The 15,080-nt window shown below is 35.4% G+C and overlaps 1 protein-coding gene across 2 annotated transcripts in view; it reads right to left on the bottom strand.

Annotated features, from left to right (window-relative positions):
• Window positions 1-15,080, bottom strand: part of LOC150084502 (homeobox protein engrailed-like) — a 101,712-nt gene that overhangs the window by 5,480 nt on the left and 81,152 nt on the right. The window contains exon 2 of one of the 2 annotated variants that reach the window (XM_090375248.1): window positions 12,658-12,750. The exons of the other annotated variant lie outside the window; for it this stretch is intronic. Coding sequence (XP_090231374.1) covers window positions 12,658-12,750 — 93 coding nt within the window. The remainder of the gene's footprint in view (window positions 1-12,657; window positions 12,751-15,080) is intronic. 2 annotated transcript variants of the gene reach the window in all.

Here is a 15,080-nt window from a genome sequence, read left to right as displayed (position 1 = left end):
CTCCTAGCCAGGGACACTTCGAATGAAAGGACTTACAAGAGATGCGCTTAAGATGATTGATGATAGAGACAAGTTTACCCACCCTACGCTTAGCGACATCGCGTGGACAGTTTGGACCGTGGGAACGATTTTCTCCCTCACGTTGAACGGAAAACGTTTCCGTAGATTGGTGGACAAAGTTCCCACCACCGTACTCCTTTCCGTGGAGTTAATTGCACTTTTAATGTAACGCAGGCTTGTAGACCTATCTGCAAAATATAAATAGAAAAGGCGCTTTGTGCATGTTACCACTTCCCTTAACATACGATCTGTTTCATTGTACTCCTCGCACCGAACTCAAGCTAAGGTGCATTCGAATGGATTTCTATTCAATCCTCAGTGCCAGCTCAAATTAGATTATCGTATTTTCCGTAAGAAACTAAATATTTCTGAATTATAGAAAAATAAGTTTTGTTACAGGAACATTTAGCGAGCATTTTGCAAAGAAACCAACCATTTAATAAGTATTTGCCAATTGGCCAAGATACTTCCCGGTTAGTATTATTGTCAAGATAATCTAGAATTCAGAGCCTAGTTGTGATTTTTTTCTCCTATAAACTACGTAAAAGTAAGTATCGTAAATAAAAGTTATTATATATAACAATGATCCAATTTATACTTCCCCACCATGGCTTATGGAAGTGAAACTTGGGCACTCACCAAAAGAATGGAAGAGAAGCTGAAAACTCCACAGCAAAGAATGGAACGAGAATTATATTAGGAATCAGACTGTTTGGATAAGAAGAGAAACACATGGGTTAGGCAGCAAACTCAAGTAAAGGACATTCTTATCAAAACTAAAGAACTGAAATGGACTTGGGCAGGACACATAGCTCGCGGATATGGTGAGAGATGGACTAAGAAAATAACAGAATGGTACCTAAGAGGAGCTAAAAGAAAACCTGGAGACAACAGAGGAGATGGACAGATGAAATTCAAGAGTTCGTGGACAGCAAATGGATGGCCATTGCACAAAAACAGAAGGAAGTGGAAAGTTGCTGGAGAGGCTTTCATCCTGCAGTGGATTAAAAATGGCTGCTGATGATAAAAAGTTAAATATAGTGATGTTACTGAGAGTATTAGAAAAAAATCATGCAACGGAATAAAAGGTGGAAAACTCTTCCACTTTTCTTTGATTTCTGTCATCAGTAAGGCCCAACGTAGCCGAGTGTGCAAACCACTAGAATGAAGCAGTACACGCATTTGAGAAGATGGTGATTTGAGCTCAATTAACTAAGCTTTATCAATATTTAGTAATTATTAATAGGAATAATCCGGTTATAATGTAAGTTCTGTATAATCTCCAGGTATTATCACGCATTATAAGACACTATACAAATATGAATGTAATAATCATATATACATCATGAGCTTGAAATAATAAAATATTTAAAACTATTTCCATTGAATTACCAAAAAATTAAATCATTAATTTTAATTACTGAAACTTTAATTAATAAACATTTAAAAAGTCAGAATTATTAACAATTCTTCCATTGAATGTGTGTTTAGAGTGTCCCCTGGAATCTATGCTGCTGAGATTTAGGATTTTGCAGCTATGCTTATCCCCACCTTATCATCGATTCTCTGATGAATCAATGATAATGTGGTTGCTCAGTGGCTCTCTTCCTAATACACAAACAGCTCAAGGATTTACGCTTCTAATATGATTTGTTTTCAACCACTCCAGTATAAAATCCAAGGAAATTCCCACGATGGTCATCAGCCACTCCAAAATTAAAACCAAGGTCCAATTCAGAAACAATGACAATGGTCATCAAAGTGGTTACTCTGTATTTTAGTTCCCTTATTGTCTGTCTTTTTAGTTCCCTTATTGTCTGTCTTTTTAGTTCCCTTAATCTCTGAGACAAATGCCGCCAGAAGATACCCCACCACTATCTCTCCAAGCCGCACTCTCTTTTAATAGCAATACCATCTGCTTCGGACCACCGATTGCTTTCATTCCTTAAAAATTACAAAGAGTTCCAAAATATTAATGCTGACTTTAATTAGACAGAGGAGAGAGGGATATTAAAGACCAAATTCTGCTTTTCAAGTACCCATATCAGGATTTTTCACATTGTGGCTGAGTTAGGCAATCTGGGACAAAGGTCCCACAGTTCCTGCCTCTTTGGTAACTCGGTTCTTTTTCCATTCAGAGAAACAAAAGAATACGTGCATCTTGCAGGGAGATCATACTGATATCTGATGGTCTACTATATAGGTGTTTTATATACGTATGCTAGGAAGGAGTAAATGTCTTGACCTGCCGTTTGTCATAATGCACATACCCCGCTATAGGCATATAGGGTATTATTAAGACTTACACTGCAATGCTGTAACACAACTCGCGTGCTATAAAGATCCTTTATTCATAATTTGTTACTAGTGGCAGCACAATCGAAATGACTCAGTTTAAGTGGATTCAATGTATGCAAGAAAGGTGAAAAGTGAAATTATTTACTGGACTCAAGTTGAATTCAGTCGATGAATTTTGTTAAGGATCCCAGATGGTGTTCAGTGTTACGAGATGCAGAAATTCCTATCTTGGTCTACAAATTAGGAGTCATATAAATTATTTAAAACAAGTTGTACAACTATATGAACATTGAAATACAAAATTATCTACGTTTCTAATTGTTATATTTTGTGTAACATTACAAACATACCAAGTTAGACAAAAGCGAAATACATTTTCAGTACAGAAAATGTTTGTTCCACGAATTTATCTTCCGAAAAATGACTGGTCCAAAATTCCACACCTTTTTGTTTTTAACGTAAATTTACTTGATTCTGCTATCCTCCCAGTAACAATAAACTCGAAATTTAAGCGAATTCACGAGAATTTGCTGTGAAATCCACGAAAAAGACAAACTACTCACTTCCTAGAATATTCGCGAAATATGTTGGGGCAGCTGCTGATTTATTAGACAGCTCATGTTCCGGTTGTTTTCTCTTCCAAAACTGTAAAATATGTCCAAAGAATTCTGTTTCTCTGTTATTTTTTATTTTCATTTTTTTGCCTCTAACATTGTTCACGATACTGTGAAAAATACATGAGGCCCAACAGTACAATATTTGTACGAACTTAGCTGGCGACACTTGGCAGATAAAAGGAAGGTATCTGGAAGAAATCTGAGAAATTGAACCAACATTCCAGAAGTTGAATTCTAAAACAAACTATTCGCAAAATATTTGAAGCTATTTTCTTCACCATCCTCTCCCCCCCACTTCAGGGTTTTTCTTATTAAAAACATAGCTGGTTTTCCTACCTTGCAGGGGAAGCATGTTTTGCTGAAACTGTGGGGCAGGACTCATAATAGAGTGGACCTCAGGAATTTAAAGAATTTCTGGACGGCGAAATAGGCGCTCTTCTTACATTCGCAGATTGAAGCAGAGAGAGAGAGAGAGAGAAGAGAGAGAGAGAGAGAGAGAGAGAGAGAGAGAGAGAGAGAGAGAGAGAGAGAGAGAGACGGATGGTGGACAGTTGTAAAAGGCATTGATCCACTATGTGGTGGATGTTCAGTGCCAGTGAGAGCAGGTTACCCTCGTTCATCATATGGCTCGCAAGAAACAAGGAGAGACGCTGAGGGAGTTGGTTTTAAAAAGTTGGGGAGGGATTTCTTTTTGTTTTTTTTTATATTGGAAAGAAATATTGGATTTCCATTAAATTTGTTAATCTCAAGAATTAGATCTCAGCTGTGATTTTTGTATAGCTTTAGACTATCTGTTTTGGTGGAACTCCGAAATGCTTCTTTCGCTTAAGACTACTTAACTCTTTTTCTCTCTGTATCAAAATTAGATCGGCTAAGTTTCGTTTAATAAACACGTGCTGCTTCTTATTTTATTCTTGAATTTATTTTATACAAGGAAAATGGTTAGTTATTTATCTTTTTTGTTTTTAGTGTATCTTCAATAAAAAAAACTTGAAATATGAATACTATAATACAAAAACTTCGAATAGAATTTGAGAAAAGTCAGATGAGTTTGTTTAAATGCTTAAAATACTTTAAAAGATTTCAGCAATGATAATTCTAAGTGTTCTACCAAAACACACTGCTCATTCAACTAAGGTGTACCTGTTTTCTGTACTCTTTTTTTTGTCTATCGCTGACTTCACTTTTATTTTCTAACCAGAAACATGTTGCCATCATGACTTCTGTTTTGTTGGTCAACTGAATATATTGCCACAGTTTGAATAAAAGTATTTTATTGCTTTCACTAACATCAGAAGTCAGTTAGGGTTGATGGGCGAGGGTAGAAATGCTGGCTATTTAATATCAGAATTTGGACAGTAAAAGAATGAATTTTACTGTCTAACAATTCATTAAATTTCAGCGATTAACTCTGTTGAGAGAGGCGGTTGCAGATTAATCAAACGACTCGTACTCACTCAATGGATCTTTGGATCGAGCATTATTAACATAATTAGCAGTTGAATTTCCTAAATATGGAAAAACTTTTATCCGCAGACTGCGCAGATTTGTGTTAAGCATATAACATCAAATTGCAAGAATAGCTGAAGTTGAATTCCGTGTTTAAACTGCGCTCAAATAATGCCATCTCGCCTGCATCAATTTTCTTCTTAGAGCAAACCGTATGAAAACAAAGACCAATTAGGGTTATTAAGTTCAAAGAGAAAAAAAAAATCTACGCTTCGTTTGGCTTTTAACACCGTAATAAAGACATTCAAATGGACAAACAAGGTGGGCTCTCACTGGATGCATGCGCAAAGTGATAGGTTGCGTTTGGTCACAAATTATCTCTGTTTTCTTGTATCATTAATCACGCCAGGTCATTTCTCCGCATGAAACTTTTACGACAGTGCTATTCACAATGCTTTCCTCTATATGACTCAACAACAGTCAGCCGTTCACGTGCAGCGACTAAAATACACGGCCTGTTGACAGACTGATCTTCTTAGCGAAAGTGATACGGCTCGCGAGAGTCGTTACCGAATTAAAATGGCTTCGCAAAATAATAACAAACTGGCCGGTGTGTGTCCACGAGCACGTCTAAATGACTGGCTAATGTAAATTCGGCTGACGTCTAATGATATGCATACTCAGTATCTTCGGCATCGCAATGAACGTTTGGTTATCTGGGCTTGCGCAGTTGCTTTCTTTTGTGACACCGAAGGAATGAAAGAATAAAAACGTGAAAGACCATTTGAGTAAATGAGATTTTCGATTTTTTTTCACGTCGAATCAATTTATATACAATAAATCACGTTCTAACTTCATACGCCGGCTAAATCAATGCAAGCTGCCATGAATGGGCTTTTTAAAAGCGAACCATATGGAAAAGCGTGCCAAAGGGATGGGAAAATTCACATCCACACGACGCTAGTTTATTGCATTCCGCATTTTGCTTGACGGCTACATACTATAAACAGGTAAAGAAATGTTCGTAAACCAGAAACTGTAAAATTCGAGTCTTTACTTAAAGTATTCTCGGTACAAGGGGGAAGAGACTTCTTGGTACTTTCTTCACTTGTCTATTACGTATTCTTGGGAAAGAACGAAGAAGGCAGATTCGGAAATATTGCATATACAACAGATCTATTGATGGTGGGTTGCATTCTAATATTTTCTTCAGATGGAAATTGCTTTCTTGGGCGCATTTTCGATTATTATTCTCCTCCTCCTACGTTCGCGTACTTACAATAAAAAAGTTTAATATTTCATCCGAACGTTTCTGTTTAGATTTCGTATATTGGCAAATGTTAACAATGTTTAGAATGCAAACGTTACAACACTATCAAGAAGTTATAAGTTCCGTTTTCTTTGATGCTCAGAATTTATTACAACACTCCTTAATGTTCAATTCTGGGAAAAAATGACAAACATTATTCGAATGGACGGAAAAATCTAACTGCTCGTTTTAGATATGCGATTTCTATACGGGGGGTTGTCGTAATAGCAGTTCGCTGCGCCAACCGAAAGCCATCCAAATCAAACAAACCAATCAGTTTATGCCCCAAATACTTTGGTTCGTAGAATGCGCGTAGCTGAGGGCAGAGTAATGGACTTAATATTTGTTTTATTCCATTAAAACGAAGGAGGGTTGCGCTTGGTTGTGAGTTCCCCTGAAGAAACATGAAACGTTTCCCGAGGGCTTCACAATCCGTTGTTTAATAGTGTTTCTAATAACACCTTAACAATGTTTAAATCATTACCCAAAAAGGTATATTAACTGAGCAACGCTTTTCCAGACTCGGATGCCCAAATCTCCAGCTGTCTGTTTCATTATTCTAATGACATCTAACACCAGAGGTGTATGAGGTTTTATTAAAATAGCCCTAGTCCATTATCCTCGTCATTATTTCGTGGACATTGTCTGCAAGCATGTTGCCAGCAACCAGCGCCTTTCTTAGTTTCAAGCGATGTGATAAGACGCATGCAATCTTCGGAAACTGCCAGCTATATTAATGGTTCTCTTAGTCCGGCTCAGTTGCAGCGAACACGAGCTGTAGATCTCCATCACAACTAGTCTGTCTGTATTACGACACTCCGAAGTTTACGCGTGAAAAAATAATTTGGGAATCCGATGCTTCAATCCATTTTATGAAGAAAGGGCTAATCATAACTGCCTCGTGATGTGTGTAATTGGAAGTTTCTGTTAGATTAAGGTTCCTAAATGTTAACCCGATGATTATAATTTGGATACTCGTAACTACTTTATATAAAAATATAACGTTTGAGGAAAGAAGCGCTGAAATACCAGGATACTGCAGTAACAGCTTTAAAGTATTCCAATTTCATTAACAGCAAGCAAGAATAATATCTAATTATTAAGAACACTTCACCTGCGATTACGTTTTTTTATGACAAGCGATGTTTGTTACAACACTTTGCATTTTATGTAAATATAAATAAATAATCGCATGTAATCAAAGCAAATATTTGTACATTTAGAGGCTGGCATAATTCATTTTTAAACATTTGCCACAATGTTTTAGCATCGTGGAAGATCTTGGAAATTCATTCCAGTCAAGGCAACCGCTTCAGATCAGTGGGATGCGATGCAATGAATTAAAATATAAAATGATAGAGCGAGGTTTGATCAAATTATCAAATTTAAAAAAAAAATAAGATGACAGATATTCGGTTCAATACAAAATTATGTATTCTTTTGTATTGAACCGAATATACATTCTTAATAACATCTCGAATAGGGTTTACAACATATTTAAAACTGTTTAATTTCTGGCTGTCTCTGTGTCTCTCTCTTTCTGTCTGTCTCTCGCTCTCTTTCTGTCTGTCTCAGTGTGTGTGTGTGTGTGTCTCTCTCTCTCTCTCTCTCTCTCTGTCTGTCTCAGTGTCTGTTTCTCGCTCTCTCTCTAATTAACCGTTTCATTTCTACACAATGAAACGGTTAATGCACAAATCCATGTTTTTCTTCATAATTGTTTAAAAACATTTTTAATAAGTCTGAAGATAGCAGTTTAGTTAGGTACAGCTGTCTGATCTTAATATTTATATATATATATATATATATATATATATATATAAATGTGATATTCCGCACTCTGGGAAGTGCAGAGCGAGAAAGACCTTGAGTTATTGTACAGCTGGTCATGAAGCTTTCTGAGCAGTGCAGACCGGCTGCTAGCCAGCTGATGTGATATTCAAGAATTTTGTCAGCGTAGATAATTATTCCGCTGTGTAAGGCAATGAATTGGCCATATCATGAGTCTCAGCGGTCTGCAAGACTCATTTCAGGAAGGATGTGGGTCGTTCGGAACGGATGCAAAGAGAGGAAACAGGATTAGCGAGGAAGATAAAAGGTTGCGCTTACCAGTTCTGCAGATTGCAGCGTCTGGAAACAAGGCACCTGTGAGGAGATCTGACTGAGGTGGTCAACGCTTTGAATGGATTCAAGGAAGGATGGTTGCGCTTCCACATTTTTCAGTTGATTGCTGGAAAATGTTGTGGAAGTGGATGGGTAGCTTGAATAAATTTAAAGAACTAGACAAATTTTTAGAGGTGGGTGGATAGATGATGTAGAAGGTTTTTTGTTTGTTTGTTTTTTTTTTTGGATGATGCTGTAAAAGCTTGTTTCCAATAATAATATTTAAAATCTGTAAATTTTAAATGTGCATTTGTTTTTGTTTTTTTCTACTGGAGCTATTTAAGTTAAGAGCATCGATCATCATACTATGAATGTCTTTTTGTATATTTTGCTTAGTGCGATAAATACCGCATATACATTAAGCTTCTTACACAGAGCACTGGCGAAAAATTATGATAGACCTCGCAGAAGATACTTGGTAAAATAATGAATAACTTTGTAAAGATAATTTCTTCGGAGATATTGTCTTTATAGACCACACACATGCTTTTCATTATTTTTAAAGCAAATCACTCTTGGCTGAGCAGGTAATATAGGTTAATAGGAATTCGGTTCGAAAAAGGATTTTATGGAAAAGTTCTCCGTGTCTATCCATCTTCCTATAATGATTTTAGACTTTTTTTATTGATAGAAGCAAGTCCACATATTTTCAGTAACATAGCTTACAACTCGCTAGTGACGTGCAGTTATTTACAGTTGACAGAGGGTTAAACTGCGTCTGTTTCTCAGATTTCTTTGGAGATGCCTTAAGTGTGATTTTTAAATTTCATTTCATTTTCTTCAGAAGATTTCAGCTCTGTTTAACAACATCAACATATTTTATGACAAACTTACTATAAGCAGTAATTCGTCGTATTCCTTTTCGTCACACATTATGCTCATATATGGATGGAAGAAACGTTAAATGCATCGAAAGACTTCGATGTGATCGCTCATTTGCTGAGTATTTCGTTGTTAAAATAATATTCAGAAATAACGTTATTTAAATATCTCCGAATGTGGAGGATGCTTTAATGTCTTGGACCCTGTATTTTCCATCTCCATATTATTACCGCGATATCTTCCATAAAGGAATTTTAAAACATCCCTCCTTCTAAACATTAATGAAACGAAAAATAAATCACGAAGAATGGGCACTTTATATAAAATTATTCTGCCGAGTGTTTTCCGATTGGTACTGTTTTGATTAAAGTTCCGAAAAGCTGTTGAAAGCCTTGATAAGCGCTTCGCTTCTTATTACTTCGACTGAATGCTTTGCTATTTCTCATTAGACGCAAAACAACTTCCTGAATTTTTTTTTTTTTCGTTCACTTTTTTCCTTCCTTTCTTTTCCGAAACGATTCATTTCCAGTGTCGCGCTAACTAGCGCGTGGCCTTTGACACGTATCACATAACACATTTCGTTCGTCTTTCAAATTGAGATTCCATGTAGTTTTCATTATTCATAGCAACTGCGGGCTCGCAGCGTTGGCATCCCCATGCAATACTTGTCGCGGCAATAAGTAAAAGACACAGACACACATTCCAAGTATGGCAGTCGACGCTCTTAAGATAAACAGCTCCACCGGAGAATACGTAAGATGCCTCCCTTTCGACAACTGATGAACACTCGCAATATTTTGCTCAAAGGGATTTGAAATTATCAAATTTATTATCTCTCGATCCATCTCTTATTACGCTTTATAATTTGTGTCTGTATATGCAGTGCTCGGTGATACTTAGCAGAAAAATAATTCGAAACATTAACGAAATCTTATTAAAAGTATGCGAGTATATTTTAGCTTTGTTTCAAGGCTTGAGAAATTCGACTTGTAACCCACTGGTGAATCGATAAAGCCATAAATATACTACATTTGTAGACCTACTATCAGTTTCAATAGGACAAACAATCTCTCGAATCTAATAAATGAAGAAAAAACAAAATAATAAATAAATACATAAGAGAGAGAGAGTATAAAAACAAACAAAAACACTTTGTCGTCCTGACAGTCGGTTCTCTTAAAATGGTTATTATTTCAAAATGAATTACTCGCTATTTTTTAACTTAAACGTTTCTAGATGAATTAATAACCTTTTTTTTTTTTTGCATATTATCACCTAGAACGAAAACAGTTATTAACAGGGAAATATCCGTATAGATACTGGTTTAACAAATCTAATTCAAACGTATTAAATTATATTTTTCAATTGATAAAGTTTTCTGCAAGAAAAATGAAAAATATTTACAGTAAAGAACCTAATTAAAGTTGATTTGATAATTAATTTTCATTAACTATGTTTTAAAAAGTACATGTAATTTCAACGTTTACTTTTCAACAATAATAATTCTGATCAAATAGAGTATAATAATAGATTTTTATTATAATATCCTATTTTTAAAATAAACGTTTTTATTTTAGAAATAGGATATTTTGTATATTCCTCGACAGACCGTGGATGAACAATTTTATGGTCATTCGGAAGCCAATTTTTATTTCCATTTTAGCGTTATTACTAATAGGCTACTTGAGTCAGGTTTTATAATGTCAGCATTGTAATAATTTGGCAATTATTCAAAATATTTATAATATATAATGTGAAGAATTAAAAAAAAAAGGTGTTAAACAAAGATCAAGGCAGCAAGCATCTAATTGCAGTTAAAAAAGAAAAGGAATAAGACAAAGGCGTAGCGCATGAAAGAACATGTGAAACCTGTATAATTTTCCTAAGTAGAATCCAGAATTTTATTTTATCTCTTGATGTTATAAAAACAATAAAGCGATTCTTCTGCTTTCTAGGCTTACACGCCAAATGAATCCAGAAAATCACCTGAACAAACTCTCTGACTTTTCCCTCCTTATTACAAACATTATTTTAGTGAGTTTTGAGCACCCCGGGCACCCTATGATGTAAAAGGGGGTGCTGTTCAGAAAGGCATAGGGGAGGGTGAAGGACTGGTGAACTGTGCTATTCCATTTGTCGGTTTTATCTTTGCCGAGAGAATGAAAGCAACAGAATGTTCGTATATACTTAGAAAGAAGAGGGGGGGGGGTAGGATGTCATTCTTCAGCCATGTTCCGTTGCGATGAGCACAGCCATGCCGTGCTCAAGAGACCTTTAGCGGTATCGGCAAGATATGGAGGAGCAAGATAAGATAATCTCCGCATGTACCGAGTTACCTACGGTCTTCCAAGGAGACCGCCCGACTGCGACCTACCACAGAGTCGATAAATATTCGTTTAAAAATTTACCCCTGAATGCGGGCGACGATATGACACCACTCTCAGTGGACCACCTTAGCGAACAGCGCGATGTTGTTGGAAGATTCGAAAGAATGAGGCGGTTTGGGCTTGTCTGATTCCGACAGCTTCTTCGAGCATGTTAATGGAGTGCTGTTTAGAAAAGAGTTACCGCAAGAAAAGAAGGTGTTGCGCATATTGGTGATGAGCGCTCATGCAAATAATATCAATCCCTCTTAGTTATTCTTAGAAATCTTTTGGTGAAATTAAAAATTATTCTTCAAAATAGAATTATATCCTCTTAGACATAAAGAGAATCTTCAATGGACCAGGAATTAAGGTTAAATTCCACAGCGTTTTGGGAGCGACGGGGGGGGGGGGAATTCATTAAGATACTGCGTACACCCGTTTCTTGTATTAGAATTTAAGACTACAACGGTCTAATCTGACAGAGTTTATGCCAGAGCTTCTAAGTTCTCTACCTTGAATAGCTATAATTTTTGTTGCTATACTAGTCTGAAGGACAAACTGCTTCTGATTTTCATTTATAATCAATTTTTTTCTTTAATATAAGCCATATTTCAGACAACGATAATCAGCTTAGCAAAACTGCTAAAGAAGAACGAATTAATATCAGTGTAAATGGCTCTCGCAATACGAGAAAGTTCGTATTTGAGAATTTTTTAATGAATTAAGGTACTGACTTAAATTTTATGTACAATTAATAAAAATCTTTTTTTTTTTTAAAGTAAGACTGTACTAAATTTTGATTTGCCTACTGCGCTTCCTTTTTTTGCCAATATGGATCAATAGATGACCTGCTTATTTAGTAGTCGAAGTGAGTGTAGAAAAAAACTTTCTGGTGACCAGGATGTGGTATGAAGGCCACTGAACCAAGTTCTTCCAGTTGTTGTAGTGAACTGGAAAAAAATTATTTGGATCCACATAATCTTTTGTACTCAAATACTCATATACGTAGCTTTGTGAAAGATCCTCGTATGCCAGGAATGAGTATTAATGATAACTTACGGTCTTCATTTATTTAGAACCAGGTCATTATTCGAAGAGGTTGTCGTAATTTGGAATTTTCACTAAGGCTAACACAGTGATATAATTTTTAAACTGTCAAACAGAATACAAATTAAAATAAAAATATAAAAAGTGAAGTTTGTTGCTATTGGGCGTATATATACGTTCAATAGGAGTTTTTTTGTATTTATTTATTTAATGGGAGGATTGCTTTATGCGGAAATAAATAACTAAAAATTGGGGTAAATCATGGTAATGTGTTGTGCATAGTTATGGAAAATAAAATAACTTTTGTATCTTATATTCTTTCAGACAATAATTTGATATTGTTATCTGAAAGACTCAAACATCTTTTAAAGGAGTAGGTCCTTATCTTATTTTCCCTCTGCTTTTATTGGGGAAAACCCAAAATATTTAGATTATTGAAAAACATATTGCATGAATTGATATCCACAAACAAAAAAACTTATTAACTTTAAGCGCTTAATTGATACAGAATGATGTAAAATATTCTCACTTTGATCAGGCAACAGTGAACCCTGGGAGAAACTGGTAAATGGACCACTCCATCTACCAGAGGGAAGATTGTTAGACCGTCTCTTCTTAGGCCCTAATAAAGACAGGGGTTTGTGTTAGAAGTAGGACTCATATTTTGGATTCGTGCTTTTCAATACATGAACAAAAAAAATTAAACACTCGAGTTACGGGTTATTTCTAGAATTACGTATTAATATACAATATTAGTTCTTATTATCTATTCGTACATCTCCGTGTACAGCCGTCATAATGGCAGTACTTGCGCATATGGAAAATTTAATCCAACATGGCGGAGATGATCCTTGCAATATAAATTGTTGTACTCGTGTATTGCGAGGACAGTAGGGAAAATATATGCTCCCTTTTTGTCAACTTTTCTTCATCTTTTGTTAGTGATTCATCATGATGTCAATGGTCATAGAACAATTAATTGAGTCTCCTTTCATTTCTTGTGTTGATTGTTAAATAATTAACGAAAAACGAAATAATAATCACACATGAGCAAAGTTATTGGTTTAATGAGCCTAATAAATGAAGATATGACTGTACATAAAGTTATTTTTGGGTTCACCTTTCGTTCTTAAAGTCTATCATCAAAACTGCCTTGACGTTATTAATTGTATAGAATGAGATTGAAGTAAAATATTCTCACTTTGATGAAGCAACAGTGAACCAAGGAAGAAACTGGCAAATGGACATTCCATCTGCTAGAGAGAAGACTGTTAAAATTGTTCTTATTTATTGTTAAAATGAGAAATTGTTAGCATGAAACACTTTATACCTTAGATATTTATAGCTATCGCAAATATATTTCCTATGGGACTCAATGGCCCATATACTTTTATATTTCGATTACTGAACAATCATATAGTCCGATTGTATAAAAATACATTTCTCTGTTTAGTTGAAGCATATATTCTTGTAAACGTGAAGAATACCCACACTTTCACCGAAAACATTTTACGAGTAAACATACGTTTTCGACGCGAATATCAACTCGATGCTGTTTCAAGTTCCCAATTCGACCACTGGTGGCATTTCACATAATGCTTATTTGCACATTATATTCAATGTGGTGTGTGAAGTGCCGTATATGCAAAATTTCATAGCGTTGGAGTGTCACGTTTATACAAGACTTCGAGTCGATTTGTCACACGTCACCCATTTAGGAAGGGCAAGATCTGGAACCTTATGATGACAGAAGGGACCTATTGAGACCTTATCAGGGGAGCCCATACCTAAGGGAGGTGGGGGTCCCGGATTTCGCTCTACAAACAAGCAAATCGGCCATAGAACACGCTTCAGACAGAGCTCCCTTTCCTGAAAGATGAAGCCATGGATCTAGTACAAAAAATAATCTATTTAAATTAATATATTTGAAGACTCCGCCTTCTCTGAAATTCTCTAATGTATTAATATTTTGTTTATAATCCAATTTCTTTACCTTTTTTCCCAAATTACTTGAAATAGTGAATAATATTTAAACGCTAGAGAAAGAGCGTACCTACGATTACTGTTTCAGTAAATAGCGAGAATGGTAATAATAAGCATCCTGGCGAGAATAAATCGAAAATATGAGTTCAGATTTCTGCAAGTCTGCTATCAAAATGAATAGTGTGTTACATTTTAAATGGTCTTGCAGTCCATCATAATTTTTTGACGCTTAGAATCCTTATGGTTTATAAATTTTTGATTTTCTAAATCTCATTTTCGAGTAACTATCTAGTTATCAACAGCACATTATGGAGAGTAAAAATTTTACGAAAATCTTGATGACCTTATTTCCGTAGTTATTTATATAAACAATTATAGTTGTTTAAGTACTGTGATGGACTGCTGAATTATGATGGAGTGAGGTATTAAAATTAAAAATAATTACCTACTTAACATGTGCAGCCGTGGGAAGTGCATGCCCCTTAAAATAAGTGGTTTAAAACATGTGGAAGGTCATTAAACCTGGACATTGGCTCTCTCGCTGTTAAGCATCATCTTCAGTTGACCTCATGGATTACGTTTAATACATCAGCTGTCCCAAATTAAGCAGAGCATTGCACATGCCTCTTTTAACACATGAACATCGCTAATCATACCAGAGGTGACATTCTGAATTAAATTTAGATAGTTAAATCAATATTCTCTCAATGTTTGTTATATAAAAATATGTTTAACTGGAAGTATTCAAGCTGGCATATTAAAAGAAATAAACCAAATTCACCCTTAGCCATCAGCGGCTAAATCGTAGGAATGATGCTTTGAAGGGCGCTGATGAGACGTACATGACAATTAGGAATATCACATAACCATTTTGCAATAAAGAGAACAATTCTGTCTTGATATTTTTAAATTCTTTATTGCATACTTAGAATAATATAGATATAATACCCAAAACTCAACATGCCTGCT

Source organism: Mastigoproctus giganteus, chromosome 6 (assembly GCF_048544385.1).
Source record: "Mastigoproctus giganteus isolate SK-2022 chromosome 6, ASM4854438v1, whole genome shotgun sequence".
NCBI classification, from domain to species: Eukaryota; Metazoa; Arthropoda; class Arachnida; order Uropygi; family Thelyphonidae; genus Mastigoproctus; species Mastigoproctus giganteus.
The sequence above is the reverse complement of the archived record's forward strand: the minus strand, read 5'-3'. Positions and strand labels throughout refer to the sequence as shown.